The sequence below is a fragment of the Cryptotermes secundus genome, unplaced genomic scaffold (assembly GCF_002891405.2).
Source record: "Cryptotermes secundus unplaced genomic scaffold, Csec_1.0 scaffold4, whole genome shotgun sequence".
In the NCBI taxonomy this organism is placed as follows: Eukaryota; Metazoa; Arthropoda; class Insecta; order Blattodea; family Kalotermitidae; genus Cryptotermes; species Cryptotermes secundus.
The window spans coordinates 881,372-899,083 of NW_019742439.1; the positions used below are offsets into that span (position 1 = coordinate 881,372).

General features: G+C 41.6%; 1 protein-coding gene across 2 annotated transcripts in view; it reads left to right on the forward strand.

Annotated features, from left to right (window-relative positions):
• Positions 1-17,712, forward strand: part of LOC111873058 (furin-like protease 1) — a 605,196-nt gene that overhangs the window by 536,736 nt on the left and 50,748 nt on the right. For both annotated transcript variants that reach the window (XM_023867440.2, XM_023867438.2), the window contains one exon: positions 16,350-16,478. In XM_023867440.2, coding sequence (XP_023723208.1) covers positions 16,350-16,478 — 129 coding nt within the window. The remainder of the gene's footprint in view (positions 1-16,349; positions 16,479-17,712) is intronic.

Consider the following 17,712-nt stretch of genomic DNA (forward strand, 5'->3'; position numbering starts at 1 on the left):
AAATAGCCCTCAGAGCCGGTCTGGACGCTGTGGAGAAGAATTGAACCACGATTCCTCGGTCGTCTAGCCCGTATCCTAGTCTGTAAATCTACCAAGCTATCTGAGCTGTACTATTTGGCTTGTGTTGTTTAGCACTGACTCATGGAGCTGAGCTCTTCTTGAGGAGAAGCCAGATCTGCAGCTACTGAAGAATTTCCCAGCATTTTATGGAACCCGAAGGTTCATTACCGTGTTCACAAGAGCCCTCCACTGGTCCCTATCCTGAGCCAGATCAATCCATTCCATACCATCCCATCCTGTCTCTCTAAGATCCATTTTAATATTGTCCGCCCACCTACGCCTTGGTATTCCCAGTGGTCTCTTTCCTTCTGGCTTTCCCACCAATATCCTATATGCATTCCTTTTCTCCCCCATTCGTGCTACATGCCCTGCCCACCTCATCCTCCCATACTTGATTATTGTAATTATACTTGGAGAAGAGTACAAATTATGAAGCTCCTCATTATGCAGTTTTTTCGAACCTCCTGTCACTTCATCTCTCTTCGATCCAAATATTCTCCTCAACACCCTGTTCTCAAACACCCTCAGCCTATGCTCCTCCCTTAATATCAGAGACCAAGTTTCACACCCATATAGAACCACAGGCAAAATTATAATTTTGCATATTCTAATTTTCATTGTTTAGTACATACAATTTATATAGAATTTACGCAATAGCGTATGTATTTAATATGTAATCGTTTTGTAGTTCATAAATTATTTCGGCAGTTAAAGGAGTGAAAATTTCTCGGTCTTCAGATCTAAAAATCGTTCTGACTTATGGATCTGCAGTAAAATTATTGCTTTCGGGTACGAGAGCAGTGCCTTCTATATTACAAGCTCTCTTGCTAACAAACCGAGTTGAATAGAAGCTGATAAATAAGTCTGTTTTGTATAGTGGTTCATCCTTTCTATTCCACTCTTTCTTATATTTTAAAACTTCTATACTTAAATGAAGTTCATTTTTTTAAGTCCCCCCCCCCATCCACTTCACAACACTCTCGGAAATCAAACTTCTCTCTCGTTCCGTGCTTCTTCCCAAATGTTTCGTAACACGCAACGGTGATGCAAATTTTTTCCTTGTAATGAGGCCCGTGTATCTTTTTGTTTTCAAAGAAACCCCATCAACGAACAGGAATTGCCTGCAATGAGACTATGGCAGGAACCTGCATGATTATGGATCTTTGAATACAATATCCGGGAATTATTTATGGGGAAAATGTAGAGTAACAACTGTGATGTAGCGCTCACTGAAACAGATGTTTCGAGAAAGCGAGTGGCCCTAGTATAGTTTCAGCGAAGCGCTACGTGTCATCATGTGAGTATTCCAACGTACTCTGTCGATCAGCACCAATACAAAAAAATAAGAACCTCTGTGGTTTTAGTCCGCAAGCGAACTATACCGACCGAGCAAATGCCGCTTGTCGGCGACGTTAGTGCCAACTTTCGCGGATAGAGGGTGTCGCGTGGTCAGCGCAACGAATCCCCACGGCCGTTAATCTCGGTTTTCTAGCCCAGAGCAAGTATTTCCTTGAAATAGCTCCTCAATTATCGTCGCGAGGCTGAGTGGATCCGTTCCAGACCCACTACTTCTCAGAAAAAAAATCTCGTAGTACCGGGAATCGAACCCGGACCTCTGAATCCGTAGCCAGGAATTCTGACGACTAGACCACTAGATCATCTCAGCATTAAAACAACAGCCCTTGTTGTCTTTGTTACGATGGATGGAGAAAAAATGCCGTGGTACAAATTTGAAAAGTTATGTAACATTACCGTGAAAAAAAATGTGAAGTTCTTCCTGTGCTTTCTTATTTAAGCACCACGCCATGAAGACGTATGGAGGAGTGGAGATATGGCTCCACCATTCTTGACGTAGTCATTAGATGTAGATGAATGGTCAGTTTCACGCCCCGTACGTTTTTACCCCGGTACACGTTGGACAGGAAGCTGGGTGGGCCCCGTAGCCTGTCTGGACGCTGTGGAGAGGAGAAAAGTCTTAACTCTGCCGGGAATTGGATATCGGCTGTCCAGCCCGTCGCTATACCGACTAAAAATAAGTTTTTAATTGGTTATGCTATTTGAGTTTTGTTTCGTTAGAATAGCCACGGCTGAGGCGAGGTCGAGGAGTTTGAGATAACTTACTCCGAATCGTTGTGACTTGAAACATGTTGCTATTAATGTCCCCATTACCAAGCGAGGAGGTTCGTGTTGTATACCCCTCGGCACGAATGGGCAATCTGTCAGTTAAGGATTTCTGTCCTGTGTGGACCTTCAGACTTCATTACCGTGTTCACAAGATTCCTCCAATGAAACCCATCCTTATGATCCGTTTAATAATATGTTCTGACATACCTCTTTAAGTTATATCCTCCGCTTAGAATTTTGCCTAAAATGTGTGCATTTCTCATTGCTTTTGCATCAGAGGTAAGCTTGGCATGTAGCATACATGGGAGAGAAGTGCATACAGATTTCTAGTTAGGAAATCCTGAAGGACGGAGATAACTAAGAATACTTGGGCCTAAATGTGAGAATAATATTAAAATGAATTTTAAAGCAACAAAATGAGAGTGTGGACCAGAATAATCTGTTTGAGAATAGGGATCAGTGGCGGGGCTCNGCGTAGTATCAGGTTTTGTATGTTTGTTTTCTCAGGCTCTTTTATCACATGAACCCTGAGATTCATTGCATATCTTAGATTTACACTGTTGCAGGGCTCAAGACGCCCTATGAAAAAGTGAATTTATTTTTTGCCAGCAATTTTAATTTCTTCAGAGGCATGCAGTTGTAATTTATGGATCTTCTGGTAACCTCTTCCCTGCTGTACCATTGTCTAGCTTCGCTGCACGCAACTTGACGTTTCTTACAAAGGCTGCCAACAGAATAAAAGTGAAAAAAGTGATTTGTGGCACACTAAACATTATTGAAGATGCAAAATTTCTTTTTTTTTTTTATTTATGAACATACAAGGCAGGATAGCTGAGTCGATGTAGTGACTAAGTTACGGGCTGGACGACGAGGTATCGAGAGTCTATTCCCGGCATCGGGCAAGATATTTTTTCTTTTCTACAACGTTTGCATTGACTCTGGGATCCACCCAGACTTCTGTTCATTGGATACCGGAGTTATGTACCCGACAGCATTGGTGCTGGGTTCCGAAGCTGACCCCGTCGACTCCATCTTGTCGAAATCAAGAATATATGGGGCCCTACCTCAATTACCCTTATGTTTTTCTTAATTAAACATAGAGATATCTTCTTACCTCTTTACCAATTTCGATTTTATCTTTGAATTTCTCGGTGTTCTATTAGTGTGCATTGTTCGTGTTATGTAATATGGACTCATATTTTGAATGAATTCTGATTATTTTTAATAAATTATTTTAGGCTAAGTGGGACAATGATTTGTATTCTGTAATCTCATTTATACAGAACTGAAGAATGAAGAGGCAGTTCTAGCTATTGTTTTGGATTTTTTTTGCGATATTTATTCCGCCCCTTGACGGAAGACCAAGAATTGAGATCGATGGTTTCGGCTTATCCTTAAGGCAGCAGACTCCTCTTTGTGAGATGCTGTGTTCGAGTCTCGATCGGGTACGTACTATCTTGATTGAGGGTTTTCGTAGATTTCATCGGTCTGCAGGTTATTACGGGGATATTACCTTATATTAGACCACGACCACTTCCTTCCGAATTGTTTACATTCCATCATTCCTACTGTTACCCTACCATTCAACGTTATACTTGTATAGTCTGGCTGTTGATAAAAAGTAAAAGTAAAGTTATCCCTGTGACAGGCCATGAAGGCCCATAGGGTTGTGAGACGTTGAGGGTCCCACATTATCTAGACAATCGGCTCAAAGATGGCGGTAATGTTGTCAGCCTTACGCGCCGGCCGCGCTTTCCTCCCCAGGAAAATCATTTATTTAATTCCTGGTACTCATTTCTGTTAGAGGCTGAGTAAACCCCAGGGCTATAGTGCGGCTGGAAGGATTAGGTCAATTGAAAAATTACAGTTACCTCATCGGGACTTGAACTCGCGACTTTCCGGCTTGTAACATAGTGCCTGAAGCAACTACGCTACCGCGTGCCCCGTCTGGCCGCGGTTAGCGTCCTAAATAACCCGCAGAACAGGCAGATGTATATCTGAAGAAAATGTTAGGACGCCTGAAAGGTTAACTTTCAGGTGAATGGAAAGAATTACCAAAGGATTTTGCCCTTTGCTCGCTGTAACCAACAGCATGGAGCCTAGTCCTTCTTGAGAAACCGCCTGTCGCTCATCTGCTGGAGAAATTACCAACATTTTATGAAAGTTAAATGTTTGTTACCATGTTCACAAGAGCCCTCCACTGGTCCCTCTACTGAGCTATATGAATCCAGTCCATACCACATTATCCTATGTAGCTTAATATTGTGACGTGACGCCTGAATTCCCGAATAGTGGAGCCAGAGGATACGTCCGTTGCTTGTAAACGGCTTAGTAAATAAGTTTCCACGACAACAGATTTGCAAGCATGTACTTCATAAATCCCTCCCGTCAGTCTGTCTACATGTGTATGCCTCCTGTCGTTTCTAGGCAAGGCCTCGGTAAAGTGTATCACTAATTTCATTGCTCGGTAACGGCTCTGCTTCGCGGTCAACCCCCAAAGCATGTGAACGACTTCGTTCTGAATTCCGTCGTTTGCTTATTCAACATTTCGCATTTATTTTCGAAATCTGGAGGCGGACTTCTTCACCTCCAACTGGGGATGTACCACGCCATGTGTCATGACCATTTCTGTCGCTGCAACCAGTATTAATGAACCCAGTGCTCCAAACGCATTATAAGGTCACATAACGTCTGCTACCGGACGCATTAATCTCAACAGAAAATGGTGGTCCGTAAAACAAAATGGTTGCCGCACGCATTAAAGCAACAGCATCAGTCACGAGAGAATTGTTCCAACCTACATCGTTGTCGGGTTCATCAGAATGAATGAGCCAACGTAGAGTGAGGAGACAAAGGACCTAGCAGTGCACATTATGTACCCGTGTGAGAACCAGGAGGGCTGAAAGCTCTACCACAGTCAGTTTCAAGTTTCGGGTGTGAATAAGCATGAAGTTGCAGGACCCATGGGCTTCTTTGACATTTCTAGGCTCGCTACTTGCATCTCCAGCAAAAAGTTGTGTGACTCCAGCATTCCTGGGTAGGAAAGGCGTCTGAGTTTGAACTTCAGCCAAACTCTGTGTTTCGTTACAGGGAGCATGACCTACTTGTAGTCATATTGATTTTTATGCTCTGATGAAGATGAGTCGAATGAATGAAATTTAGGGGCCCATTCATGCCAAGCAGAATTAGTTATACTGTAACCATCTTTAGATTGAATTCAGGATCTCTTGGCTTCTGTCCGAAATGCCAAAATGTACAAAACTATAATTTGACCTGTTTCTCTTGATGTTCCGCCCCGAGGGAAGAACACAGGGTGTCGGAAAGTAGGACGTTAAACAGAATGTTTCACCCTAAGAGTGAGGAAGCTGCACATTGAGGGGCTGCACAATGTCTAGTTTTCTTCACATCCGTTGTATGTAATAAATATTTTATGTAGTGGGTCTGGAACGGGGTTCACTCAGCGTCGTGAGGATAATTGAGGAGCTGTTTCAAGGAAATAGCGGCTCCAGTCTAGAAAACCGTAAGTAACGGCCGTGAGGATTCGTTGCGCTGACCACGCGACACCCTCTATCCGCAAAAAAAGTTAGCACTAACTTCGCCGACAAACGGCGGTCGCTCGGTCGGTATAGTTCGCTTGCGGACTAAAATCACGGAGTTTGTTTTGTTTGTTGTTTGAGATATTATCATTATGCAGTCTGAGGTTACCATAGCAACAAACTGTCGAACGCTAACACGTTACATGAACGTTAAGTTACATAGTTGTATTTGGACGGCAAGATCGAGTGTATTTTGTCTATTCTGTATTGATAATTTTTGAGAACTGAGTATACAGTATTGATGATATTTTGATGTTGATATATATAGTATAGTGCACGGTATGACTGTATAAAGGAGACGGTTTAAGATTGATTGTTTCTACCTGTTTTTCATGGGAGATGGCATTGAAATTCGGCTTCGACGCATCATTCGGTAGCATGTAAGATTGGAAACTAATATGACAGAAGGCTGGTGGAGTTTGTAGTACGAAAGCTTATGTAACATAGACTTCACGTCGTATCGATTCCAGTCAGTTCTCATTTATAGAAATTAATAACTAGTGCCAAATCGAAGTAATATTAGGGCCTGGAGAAAGGCGAAGTTCTGAAGATATATCCAACATATTTATTGCACACCGTTTGTACATGCCTATTGTACTGGTTTCTTGCATGGCTTACTTTTCGACTTTGAAAATGGAGTCGTGTTCCTACGAAACGTCGACGTGTCTCTGAACTACAGGGCCTTACAACCCAGAAGGTCCTACTCTTCGCATAGTAAATTGAGACAATAATGTAATGTAATAGATCTGTTGGATTAGAAATCTGCTCATCACAGGTGTTGTGAATTCTGATAGGAACTGCTTTCTTGGTTACTTTAATACTATTTTCACCGCTCTTACAGATGCTCGGTATAAAGTACTTAATGTTGCTTTATCGTGAGAGGAAATTGTTACGCTTTCGTCTTCTGTTTGTTTTCTTTGTTTTCTGCTCTGCAGGATAAACCGAATCAGTCTGAGCTGTACAAAGAAGACAAAACAAAAGAAAAGAAAGACAAATCGAGAAAAAAATAGAACTTGTGAGGTCAGTGTTGTTTATAGGCACTGCGAAACAGCTTGGTCAGTTGTGAGGGAAAAGGAGAGGTGCTTCTTGTGGCCTGAATAAATATATTTCCCTTTTAGAAGCACACAACTTCCCTCTCAGAAGTGAGGTATATATATTCTTGGAGCAGCAACGTAAATATGCCAAGTTATATTTCCCTCAGCGTCAAATTAAGGGTAACCACAATGCTACACTTTTAGTTCCAAACCCTTGACCTTTTGTGTCGGGACAAACATGCGGTAGAACCTGAAGGCTCCACGTGTATCTTACATTCAAGTCACAGATGTTGATTTATCGATACAGCAAAACGAGAGCCCTCAATAGTTTGTGTATAATATAATTTGAATGAATGAAAAGCTAAAATATTTCAGTTGCAGTTGAACAAAATAATGGAAACACTACAGACACTATACACATTTCTAGGATGAAGCAACGGGAGGTTGGAGAAAACTGCATAATGAGGAGCTTCATAACTTGTACTCTTCTCCAAGTATAATTAGAATGATCAAGTCAAGGAGGATGAGGTGGGCAGGGCATGTAGCACGAATGGGGGGAGAAGAATGCATATAGGATATTGGTGGGAAAGCCAGAAGGAAAGAGACCACTGGGAAGACCAAGACGTAGGTAGATGGACAATATTAAATTACTCTTAGAGAGATATGATGAGGTGGTGTGGATTGGATTGATCTCGCTCAGGATAGGAACCAGTGTAGGGCCCTTGTGAACACGGCAACGAACCTTCGGGTTCCATAAAATGCTTGGAAGTTCTTGAGTATCTGCCGATTTGGCTTCTCCTCAAGAAGGGCTCAGCTCCAAAAGTAAGTAAGTAATATGATGTTGGACCACCATATGAAAATGACACGAAATTTGTTTTGTTTGCGCTGCTTCCTACGTGCTTGTATATGCAATTCAGGGTTTCTTCCGGGAGATTGGTAGATCCATATGTTGGTATGCCCTAATGTATGATGTATGGCTTGAAGACATGGTGGACTAAACCCTCGAAACGTCCCATGTATCTCGGGCTGTAGACATTGTGCGACTTAATTCTTGTGTAATGAATTCGCCATTGCTACAACACTTCAGAGAATAGCGATGTTCAGCCAACGTCTTTACTGAGTGCATCTTCTCCCACGAGAACTGATGCAATTCTGGCTACATCTACACGTTCACTCAGAATATGAGCAGTCACTGTTACTTCTTCAAAGACACAGACATTCCACAATCTTGATTTGTGCATGGAATTTCAGGTTTACTGTTTTCACTCAACCTGAGCTTTCCCTTCTTCACCCCACGGTCAGAATTTCTTGGTGTGTAGCTTTAAACACGTTCGGTATAGAAAACCGAGATTGTGGGGATCCGTTGCGCTGACCACGTGACACCCTCTACCCGCTAAAGTTGGTACTAACTTCGCCGACAAGCGGCGGTCGTTGGTCGGTATAGTTCGCTTGCGGACTACAGGCCACAGAGTTTTCAACACTTAATAGTGTAATCTTAACGTAGGATAACAAATGTGGGAGATCCATCTGGATTTCATGATTTTGTAGAAGCATTATATCCCGGAACAATTGAATTTAAATATGTTAGGGGCACAGAAAATCATTTTCTTTATATTTGAATTTTTGCAGTGTCTTGAGTCGAGTACTTTCGGCAGTGGTTGAAAAGGATTAAAATGGTAATGAAATTAGAGATTAGTTTGAAGGAAGTTATCAGATATTTCTGAAAGGAATACAGAACGGAAAATGAAACATATTCAAGGTTTGTAATGTCTAGAGAACGAATTCCGATCTGCCAGTTATTAAACAGATATTTAATTACAATTGTACTGTGAGAATTATCCGTTATTCGCCCGGGATATCGTTTCTTTCCTCGTTATATCACGATATATAGAGACCCTAGTAAGTTCACATATCATATTCATTTTTATTTAATGTCTGGTTATCATGTGTTTTGTTCCTTCGTGAAAATTCAGCGGAATTAAACTTTATGTTCCGGATTTTTGGTATTGGAACTATACTGAATAATGTTTCCACATAATTTCTTAGATCATTATTCATGTATTGGAGTTCGGGGCCCGACTCCATTCTACGCCTGCGAGCCACAAGTGATCTGTTCTCTTCAGATTTTTCGACAAAAATTTTGTATCCATTTCTCATGATTCCATGCGTATTGTATGTCATATCTCTCCCATTCACTTTCGTTTGAACGCCATAAAAATATATATTGAAGGACGCAGAGGTTTAAGCTTCTCGTCATGTCTGTCCATAATATTGTTACTCCTGGCTGTCTCATTGATACAAATATTTTCCTCAACATTTTGTTATCAGGCGCCTTTACCTTACGGCGAAAACAGCAACGTGTTGTATCGTCAGTTTATTTCTGCGGGAGATGGTGCTGGTAGCAGTTACTAAATACTGAAGCTGGCAACATTAACACATTTTCTAAAACAAGAGTCTCATACACACTTTCGGAGAAAATTGAAGTCACGTTGAGTAGAAACTGAAATGCAATTTTTGTTGCTCCCTCACGCTGTTTCGCGTCCTTCCAACCATAAAACGGGATATTGTATTATCAGTACAGTGTCAATATTGTGGGAAAAGTCCTTAGCCAGCTGCATCTTTACTCGCCATACTCGTGAAAACTAACGGCTACATAAAAGTTCATAGAGACACCAGAAAGCAGTTCCTTCCGCAGGAATGGCGCTCTTGACTTAAGCGGGATGGCAACCTTTCTGTATGAGGGGAAGGAGGTTTTGGCTAAGCCTGTACTAGGCCTATTAAAATGTTTTGGAAGCGAAAATTTGAGAAAATCTATTGGACGTAATAAACGGCTGATCATAATTGCGAATTTATCATTAAGAAAATTATAAATTTCCCTATAAATATAACTGACCTAAAGCAATATATAGAAAAGTACCTCTTCAGACACAGGCGTGTTTATTTTGTAGTACAGCGTCGAACTGAAGTGAATAATAAAAAGTTGAAATGATGTTCAAGGGATCTATCGTGAATAATTTGAGGCACTGCTTCCACATTACCCAGAGGAACAGTGTCCCTGCTTACATTCGAACCGCACTACCTGTGTAAGTTAACCACAGGGAGTGTTATCGAAATCGGTTATTTATTTTTTTTCGATATAAATACCGCGAACGTCATGATAATCACCGATCTTCTTGCAACCCTTACTTGCGCACATGGGCATCTTACCATCTCTCTCGATGCTAGTTGAAACGGGGTACTTAAATAATCTAATAACCAGTCTTTTAAATATGCAGGAACAAACTGGCCATGCATGACGACACTCGGTTGGTTTGGGACGTAATGGCTTGATACCGAGCTTGCTGGTGTGCGAAATGACTCTGCTGCCACGGGGATCTGTCCGTCCGTGTGACTTCCACACATGCAGCCATGTATCCATGCGCACTTCGAAGCGGGTGTGTTTTATTAGGACCGGCTCGTCCCTTGTAATGAGTCCGCTCGTTAGACCGCCGCATGCGGGCTCCCGGGGTGCTGATCGTGTAGACACGCATGTATATCGCTCCTCTCGCTACACAATTTAAGGGTATAATTTCGTTAAGAGCTGCTCCATTCAAGTGTCCGCTGAGACATTGGAAATCCTGATTCAGGGTTTCGTGGTTTTCCACAGTCCATCCAGGAAAATACCGGCATAATACTGTCACGTGTAACGCGACGGAAGATAATGGGTTACGGATTTGATAACTCGATTTATTGGGTAATTTCACACCTCGTAACTGCAATTCGTTATTGCCCTTTCAAGATTATAGCACTCTCAAGGTTAACGCATCAACTACTGAACTGCCTTAAACGACGTCTTCATGACGCGTATTTTTATCTTACTTTCCTTCTCTGTCTGTACTTATATCTGTGCCGAAATTTTGTGAAAAATGAACACAAACCCTCGCCCTTCTTCATGGCAAAAAACAAACCTGGACGTGTAATGTGATCACAGGTTTTATTTAACACTCTGTATTCACTAATGTAACATGAGGTTGGATTTGATGTTCTCACTGCGAACCTACGTTTCGGAGGAATATATCGCCTCTATCTTTCGGGTTGAAGTATAAGCCAAGCGAGAAACCTACATGAAACAGGCAGCAAGCGGAGTCCAGGGGGTTGTTCAACGCTATCTAGTCTCGACTCTGCCTATTCTCGAGGCTACCTATTCTCTACGCTACCTAGTCTCGACGCTACCTATTCTCTAGGCTACCTAGTCTCTACGCTACGTAGTCTCGACGCTACCTATTCTCTACTCTACCTAGTCTCGACGCTACCTAGTCTGGATCCTGAAAACGTCTTTGAATAGATTACGGAAAAATGAACATATTTCCCTTGAATTTTTCAGCAGTCTTTTGCACTTGTTATAAATGAAAGCCGTTGTGGTTTGTTCTTTTTTTAAATTGATTTTTACGGTACAGAATTCAAACATTGTTTTATTTTTATTTCATTAAATTAAAATATAATTACTATCAATAATGCACTGTTTTGTTACGGAACTGTATATCATGGCATGATGGGAATAATTGACGCATTATATAGTAGATGTAATTGAGCATTTAATGATTATTATACTTGAGGGTGTAGGTTAATTGAAGCGTTTGTAGACATGCACACATAGGTATCACAGATGTAGTTTATTATTAAATGTAATGGGTTTGGATCTAAATAAGTGTACAGTTGCAAACCTGTTAGATACGATTAGGCCCTAAGATGTATTTGAAGGATATCAGAAAAGTTCGTGCGTGTAAAGACATTTTTTTTAAATATTCGAGGAATTTTTTGCTCAGATTATTACGAGCTGAAGGCAGGGAATCCTATTAATGCCAGTCTCTTAGCATACGGATGTGCTAATGTGCTGCATGGCGGTCTGTGTGTGGCTTTTTGAGATGCACACCACTTTTGGCAACTTCGTTTTATTTTGGTATTTACAATAATTCTACGAAGTGGAGTTGAATCCCCCCCCCCCTTTTTTATTTTGTGGCTGACTCTTCAGTTGGAACTTACAGTCACGGCTGAGATGGGTAAGAAAGTTGTCTCTTTTTGTTTGTCTTCATGTTGTACATAACTGCTCTTTGAGAGCAAACGGACGGATAGGGTACAATCGCCTCTTCTTGAAGCCTTGGCGCGTTGTTACTCTATCCTACATGACATCATCTAACAACATACAACAGAGATTCAGAAGGAGGAGAAGAGGAAGATAGTTTCAAAAGTTGGACCTCCCTCCACTGACGTCATTTCCTGTTACGCTAACGAAACCGTACACAGATAATCTTTCGAATTTGTATTGCATTGAATAAAATCTTTCATGGTGCCAAAAACCGAAAATTTCGCACTATCAGATTTAGATCAAAATACTATGGCGTACAGACACGTTGCTAAGCGGTGACTCTGTAAACAGCGACCGTTGATAGGCAACGGCGCGTAAAAACGTCTCTACGACAGTAGAAGAGCTTTGTTTTCTACGTGGTCCCTGCCGAGAGGTTATAAGCTAGACGAGGTTTAGATCTTAGTTGATGGTATAGAGGCGGGGTCGAATGCCTCCACCGTGACCCTGCGAGTCGTAAGAGGCGACGAAAAGGGAAGTCTCGAATCTGAGACAATAAAATATGGTTGCGAGTCCCAAGGTACACGGACCCGAGAAAGGCTGTGCCGGCAAGGGCCAGCAGCATGTACAAAAGACAGACCCATCCTCTCGTCAGAGAGGGTGCCTCACGAAGAAAATCTTGACCGTAACTGTCAAACAGGGACTCAACACCAAGACTTAGTGACCGACTGACTGACCGTCAGTCACAATGTGACTTTGACTTGAGCTTAATTGATAGCCAGTTGATGAAGAGAAGACTAGGAGTTTGGCGCAAAATGGCTGCGAATTAGTTTTAAGAGTGCTCAGTGTACGGGAGGCTGTGAAGAGAGGACTTGAGCCCGTGAATATGAAGAATATCCACTGTTAAAATCCGTTACCAGGAAACGTCTAGTGAAGACGCTGCAGGCTGGAGAAGACTTAGATAGGCCGCACACCGGCATGCGTCAAGACATGTCACAGACAAGACACGATATCTGCGACATGACGCAAAGAAAGGAGCACAGTTGAAACGAATGAGATTATGAAAACCGCCGCACACCTGTCTAAGTCATGACGTCAGCATAGTAGAAGGAGAGTACTAAGATGTGTTCTGTAACTTCCTTAGGATGGTAACATGGCTTCTGGTTCCATAAACGCGGCGCGTTTGTTAAATATTCCAGTAACTGTAGGCACATCAGCACGGAGACACGATGGCGCAAACTGCAGACTGGGTAGAGTATCTACGAGTAATTCGTCCGTCAGTCCACCTACTGAAATGTGATAACATGAAATGTCCCTTCATTGCTTAGCGTAATGGAACGAAATATCCTACGTGAAGGACATTTAAAGACAGAGAAAGGACGAGGAAAGGATATAAAGAATGAGAAAGAAGGACAGAGAGAGAGATTAATGATGTGATAGCTACAGGATATAGTTAATTTAAATGACACTGGTTAATTGAACGTCTTAAGTAAGTAAGAAGTTGCATCCAAAGAAAATGTTAATGGCTAGTTGTCTGGCAGTCGATGTTGGCAGCCCTTCCTATCCTACATCTCCAAACTTCCCTCCCATCGACAAACTCATTTTAAACATACTTTGTACATTGATTTTGTCTTACTACAGAAGTTGCGAATAGGTTACAAAGGAGGGTCGGAACTTGACTAAAGCAACGCTGTTCGCCTTTGGCTCTTGCGGAACTGTACCACGGAGTGTACATCCGGTTGACGAAAGATGGGCAACGAATGAAACGCGTTTTAATGGAAACTCAAAACTGGATGTTTCCAGTATATAATTCGAGCGCGGTATCTGCTCGATTGCTGATCAGAGTGACCACGCGGTGTAGGGCATGAAATGTCTTGGCCCGCTCGAACACTAGGATCGTGGGTTCGGATCTCACTGAAGGCATGGTTGTCTATGTGCATTTATTCTGTGTTTATGTTAGGTAGGAGCCTTAAGACGAGCTGATCCCCGTCCAAGGAATCTTACTCTCATAAATTGAGAAACTGAAGTGAAAAGAAGCGTTTCATGGATGCCCTATGCTCCAAGTGGGAGCAACAGAAATAGAATAATAATAATAATATGTGCTCGATTCTGCACCGTTACTTGTTGCAGAATTAATCAGTTGAGGCGACACGATGCATCGCCAGACAACTTTTTTTTAATTCACTTAATGAGGGGTGGAGTCCAACTGGGTCCACTCGGCACGGCGGCCACTGATTGGCCTATTGTAGCCTGCCCCGGGTGATTATGATGATGGAGAATTTGGTGGAATGAAGATTGACAGGGGAAACCGAAGTACTCGGAGAAAACCCGCTCCAGCGCCACTCTGTCCACCACAAATACCACTTGACCACACCCTGGATCGAACCCGGGCCGCCGCTGTGGGAAGCCAGCAACCAATCGCTTGAGCTATGGCGCGGCCTCTCGTCAGACAACTTGGTCGCTCGCAGGAAGCTGTGTCAAGCACGTGTGGGCCATTTTGTTCTAAAGAAAGAGACGGAAAGAGAATTCAGTAGAGGTTTTTAATCTGTTCTAATTATTTTCTCTATCAGTAAACATTTCGTTGTTATGGCGCCGTCTTCTCTGCTAAATCTAGAGATAGAAAATGCTCCTAACTAACTGTCTCTTTGGAGGTAATAACTGCTCAGCTACTCAAGAATGTCATAATATTTCGTGAAGCACGAAGGTTCTTTTCCGTGTTCGAAAGAGCGCGCCATTGCTTCCTGTTTTAACCACATGAATCTATAGTACAATTTTCTGTCCTGTTCATTTAAGCTTCATAATCTCATTTACATTTAGGTCTTCATGCAGATCTCTTTCAGACTTCATTTGCGCTATATTATTAGTACACGGAAATAAATATGATTGCCTTGTTTTTTATATATTTTGTTTTGTATGTTCTTCTCTTGTTTTATTCTCTCTTCTTTACTCCTGATTACTTTCTAATTGGCCTCTGATCTGTTAAATTTGCACGTAAATAAATAAGAATTTAATTGAATTAAATAAACCTATTTGGAAATGCTTCGTATCAGATCTTGTTAGTGCCGTCCCTGCTTATTTCGTTGGTGATTGTGAACAGTACTGGGATGTGATAACGCGTAGGTTCGAATGTTTTTGTCGATATTTTGCTTCTACCATGAAGAGGGAACCAATCAGTTCCTCCGAAACGTTGCCTAAGATCGAACTGTACGGTGTCACATCTCATAAGACAGTAATATTCATGTCTTGAAGACTGTCACAATATTTTATATCACTTGGAGTCCTCGCTATATGAATTCTGAATTAAGTGCGCCGGTAACAACAGCAGGGACATTGCGAAGAGTCACGTGGCCCTCTTAAATGTATTAAGAGTTGTAAGTTGGATCGCAGACTAGCATACTGTTAATTTGTAGTTTTCGCTAGCCTCATCATATAAACCGAGAGAACGTGGAGATGGAGTAGGGGAAGGTATCCATAGCTCCGCTGTGATTTCTCCCAGAGGCAGTCGGTTTACCCAGGAGCCAACCATGAAATTTGCATACATTAAACCTTTTGAGATGGCTTTTAATTATTACTCTACAATGTTCAGGATAGATGAATAATTAAAAAAAATGCTCTAATTTTTTGTGTTAACATTTAATATATTTCCCTCTTTTTCAATTATGATCTTTTAGAAAATTCAGGGGAGGCAAATGTCTGGGTTTCCCCCTCCTTGCCGGTACCTAGGGAAGTGGTGTCCCTTGTGTGAAAAGGGGAATGCAATATATATGTTTTATTAAATTGAGAAAGGAATAATTATGTAAGAAGTGATTAGTAACTAAAACGAAATTGGCATACAGAAAAATAATAATTTATATTAACAAAGGGTATCTTAAGGACCAAGGAAATGTTTATTTAGGATTAAATATGAATAGGAAATGGAGTAAGGATGACTGAATATTTAGAAGACTATGATAGGAAAATATTAATTACGTAAGTCAAATTAAATTAATTAATTTAATTAATTCCTCTTATCCGGCGTCGAAGTTTTTTTTTTTTTTTGATCATTTTACAGACGGTAGGACACCTTGGACGGGGGATCAGCTCGTCGCAAGGTCTCTACCTAAACACAGGACAACACAAACACAGAGTGAACACACACACACACACCAAACATCCATGCCTTATGTGGAATTCGAACCCACGATCCCGGTTTCCGAGCAAGTGAAGACAATACATGCCTTAGACCGCTCGGCTACCTTGACTGGCTAATTAAATTAAAACACAAGTAAATTTAACTAAATTCTAGAACACATTGCAGCATTCCGGTGTTATTCAGGTGTGGGCCTTGCGTAAACTAATGCTGAACCCAACCAATTAAACAAATGAGACATATATTTAAAGGATTTTAAAGAACATAGGCTCCGTAAGTTTTCCTACATCTGTTTGCTAGCCGTCCCTATGGCACTGAGCCCAGCGAAACTGTTTACATTGCAGAACCGAGGGCAGGGACTAGACATGAACGTGCAGCCGGCCTGGCAGGAGGGAATAACCGGCCTCGGTGTAGTGGTCACAATCCTGGACGACGGGCTCGAGAAGGATCACCCTGACCTGTTCAGAAACTACGTAAGTAGAACATCCAAGTGGCCAACTCTGTTCATAAATTAAGCCAGGCCTTACGGAGATGCTTTATCGCCATTGCTTTTGAACTTTGCTTTAATATGTGCCATTAAGAAGGTCCAGGGAAACCAGATGGGACTGAAATTAAATGGGACACATCAACTGATGGTCTTTGCTGATGATGTCAATGTACTTGGTAATAACACAAATACCATAAAGGAAAACACAGCAACTTTATTTGACGTCAATAAGTAATTTGGTGTAGAAATAAACAGAGAAAACTAAGTATATATTGCTGTCTCGTCACGACATTAAGAGAATTAACAGATCCTTCATAAATGTGGCACAGTTCAGATATTTGGGTACTACAGTAAGAAATCAAAACCTGATTCTTGAGGAAATTAAGAGGAGACTGAATTCTGGTAATGCCTGCTACCATTCAGTCTAGAACATTCTTTCTTTTCGTCTTCTGTCTAAAAACGTAAAAGTCAGAATGTATGAAACTATAAATTTGCCTGTGGTTCTGTATAGGTGAGAAAATTAGTCTCTTACATTAAGGTAGGAACACAGACTGAGGGTGTTTGAGAATTGGGTGTTGAGGTGAATAGTTGGACTGAAGAGAGATGAAATGATAAAATGTTGGAGAAAAGTGCATAATGAGGAGCTTCATAAGTTATACTCTTCGCCAAATACGAGTATATTTAGAATTACCGACTTAAGGAGGATAAGATTGGCAGGGCAGGTAGTACGTATGGGGTGAAGAGGAATGCATGTAGGGTATTTGTGATAAAACCAGAAGGAAAGAGACAACTAGGAAGACCAAGACGTAGGTGGGTGTATAATATTTAAATGGATCTTAGATAAGATGGGATGGCATGAACCGGAGTGATGTAGCTTAGGATAGGGACCGCTGGAGGGCTCTTGTGAACACGGTAATGAACCTTCGTGTCCCATAAAATGCTGGGAGGTTCTTGAGTAACTGCACAACTGGTGGCTTAAGAAGGGCTAAGCTCCGTGGAGTAAATTAGTTAGTTACCAATTTGAAATGTAGTCTGGACTCCCTGTAGAACTAACTGATATTTTTGTAATTTTGGAGGGGGGGGGGCAGCCTCTGGATGCGACTACTGTGATAAGAGTTTGAAATTTACACGCCCTTCTTCCAAAACTGCTCCTATTGATCATGTATAATTTTCTCATGTCCTTGTAAATCACCAAGTAGTGAACTGACTAGACAATAGCC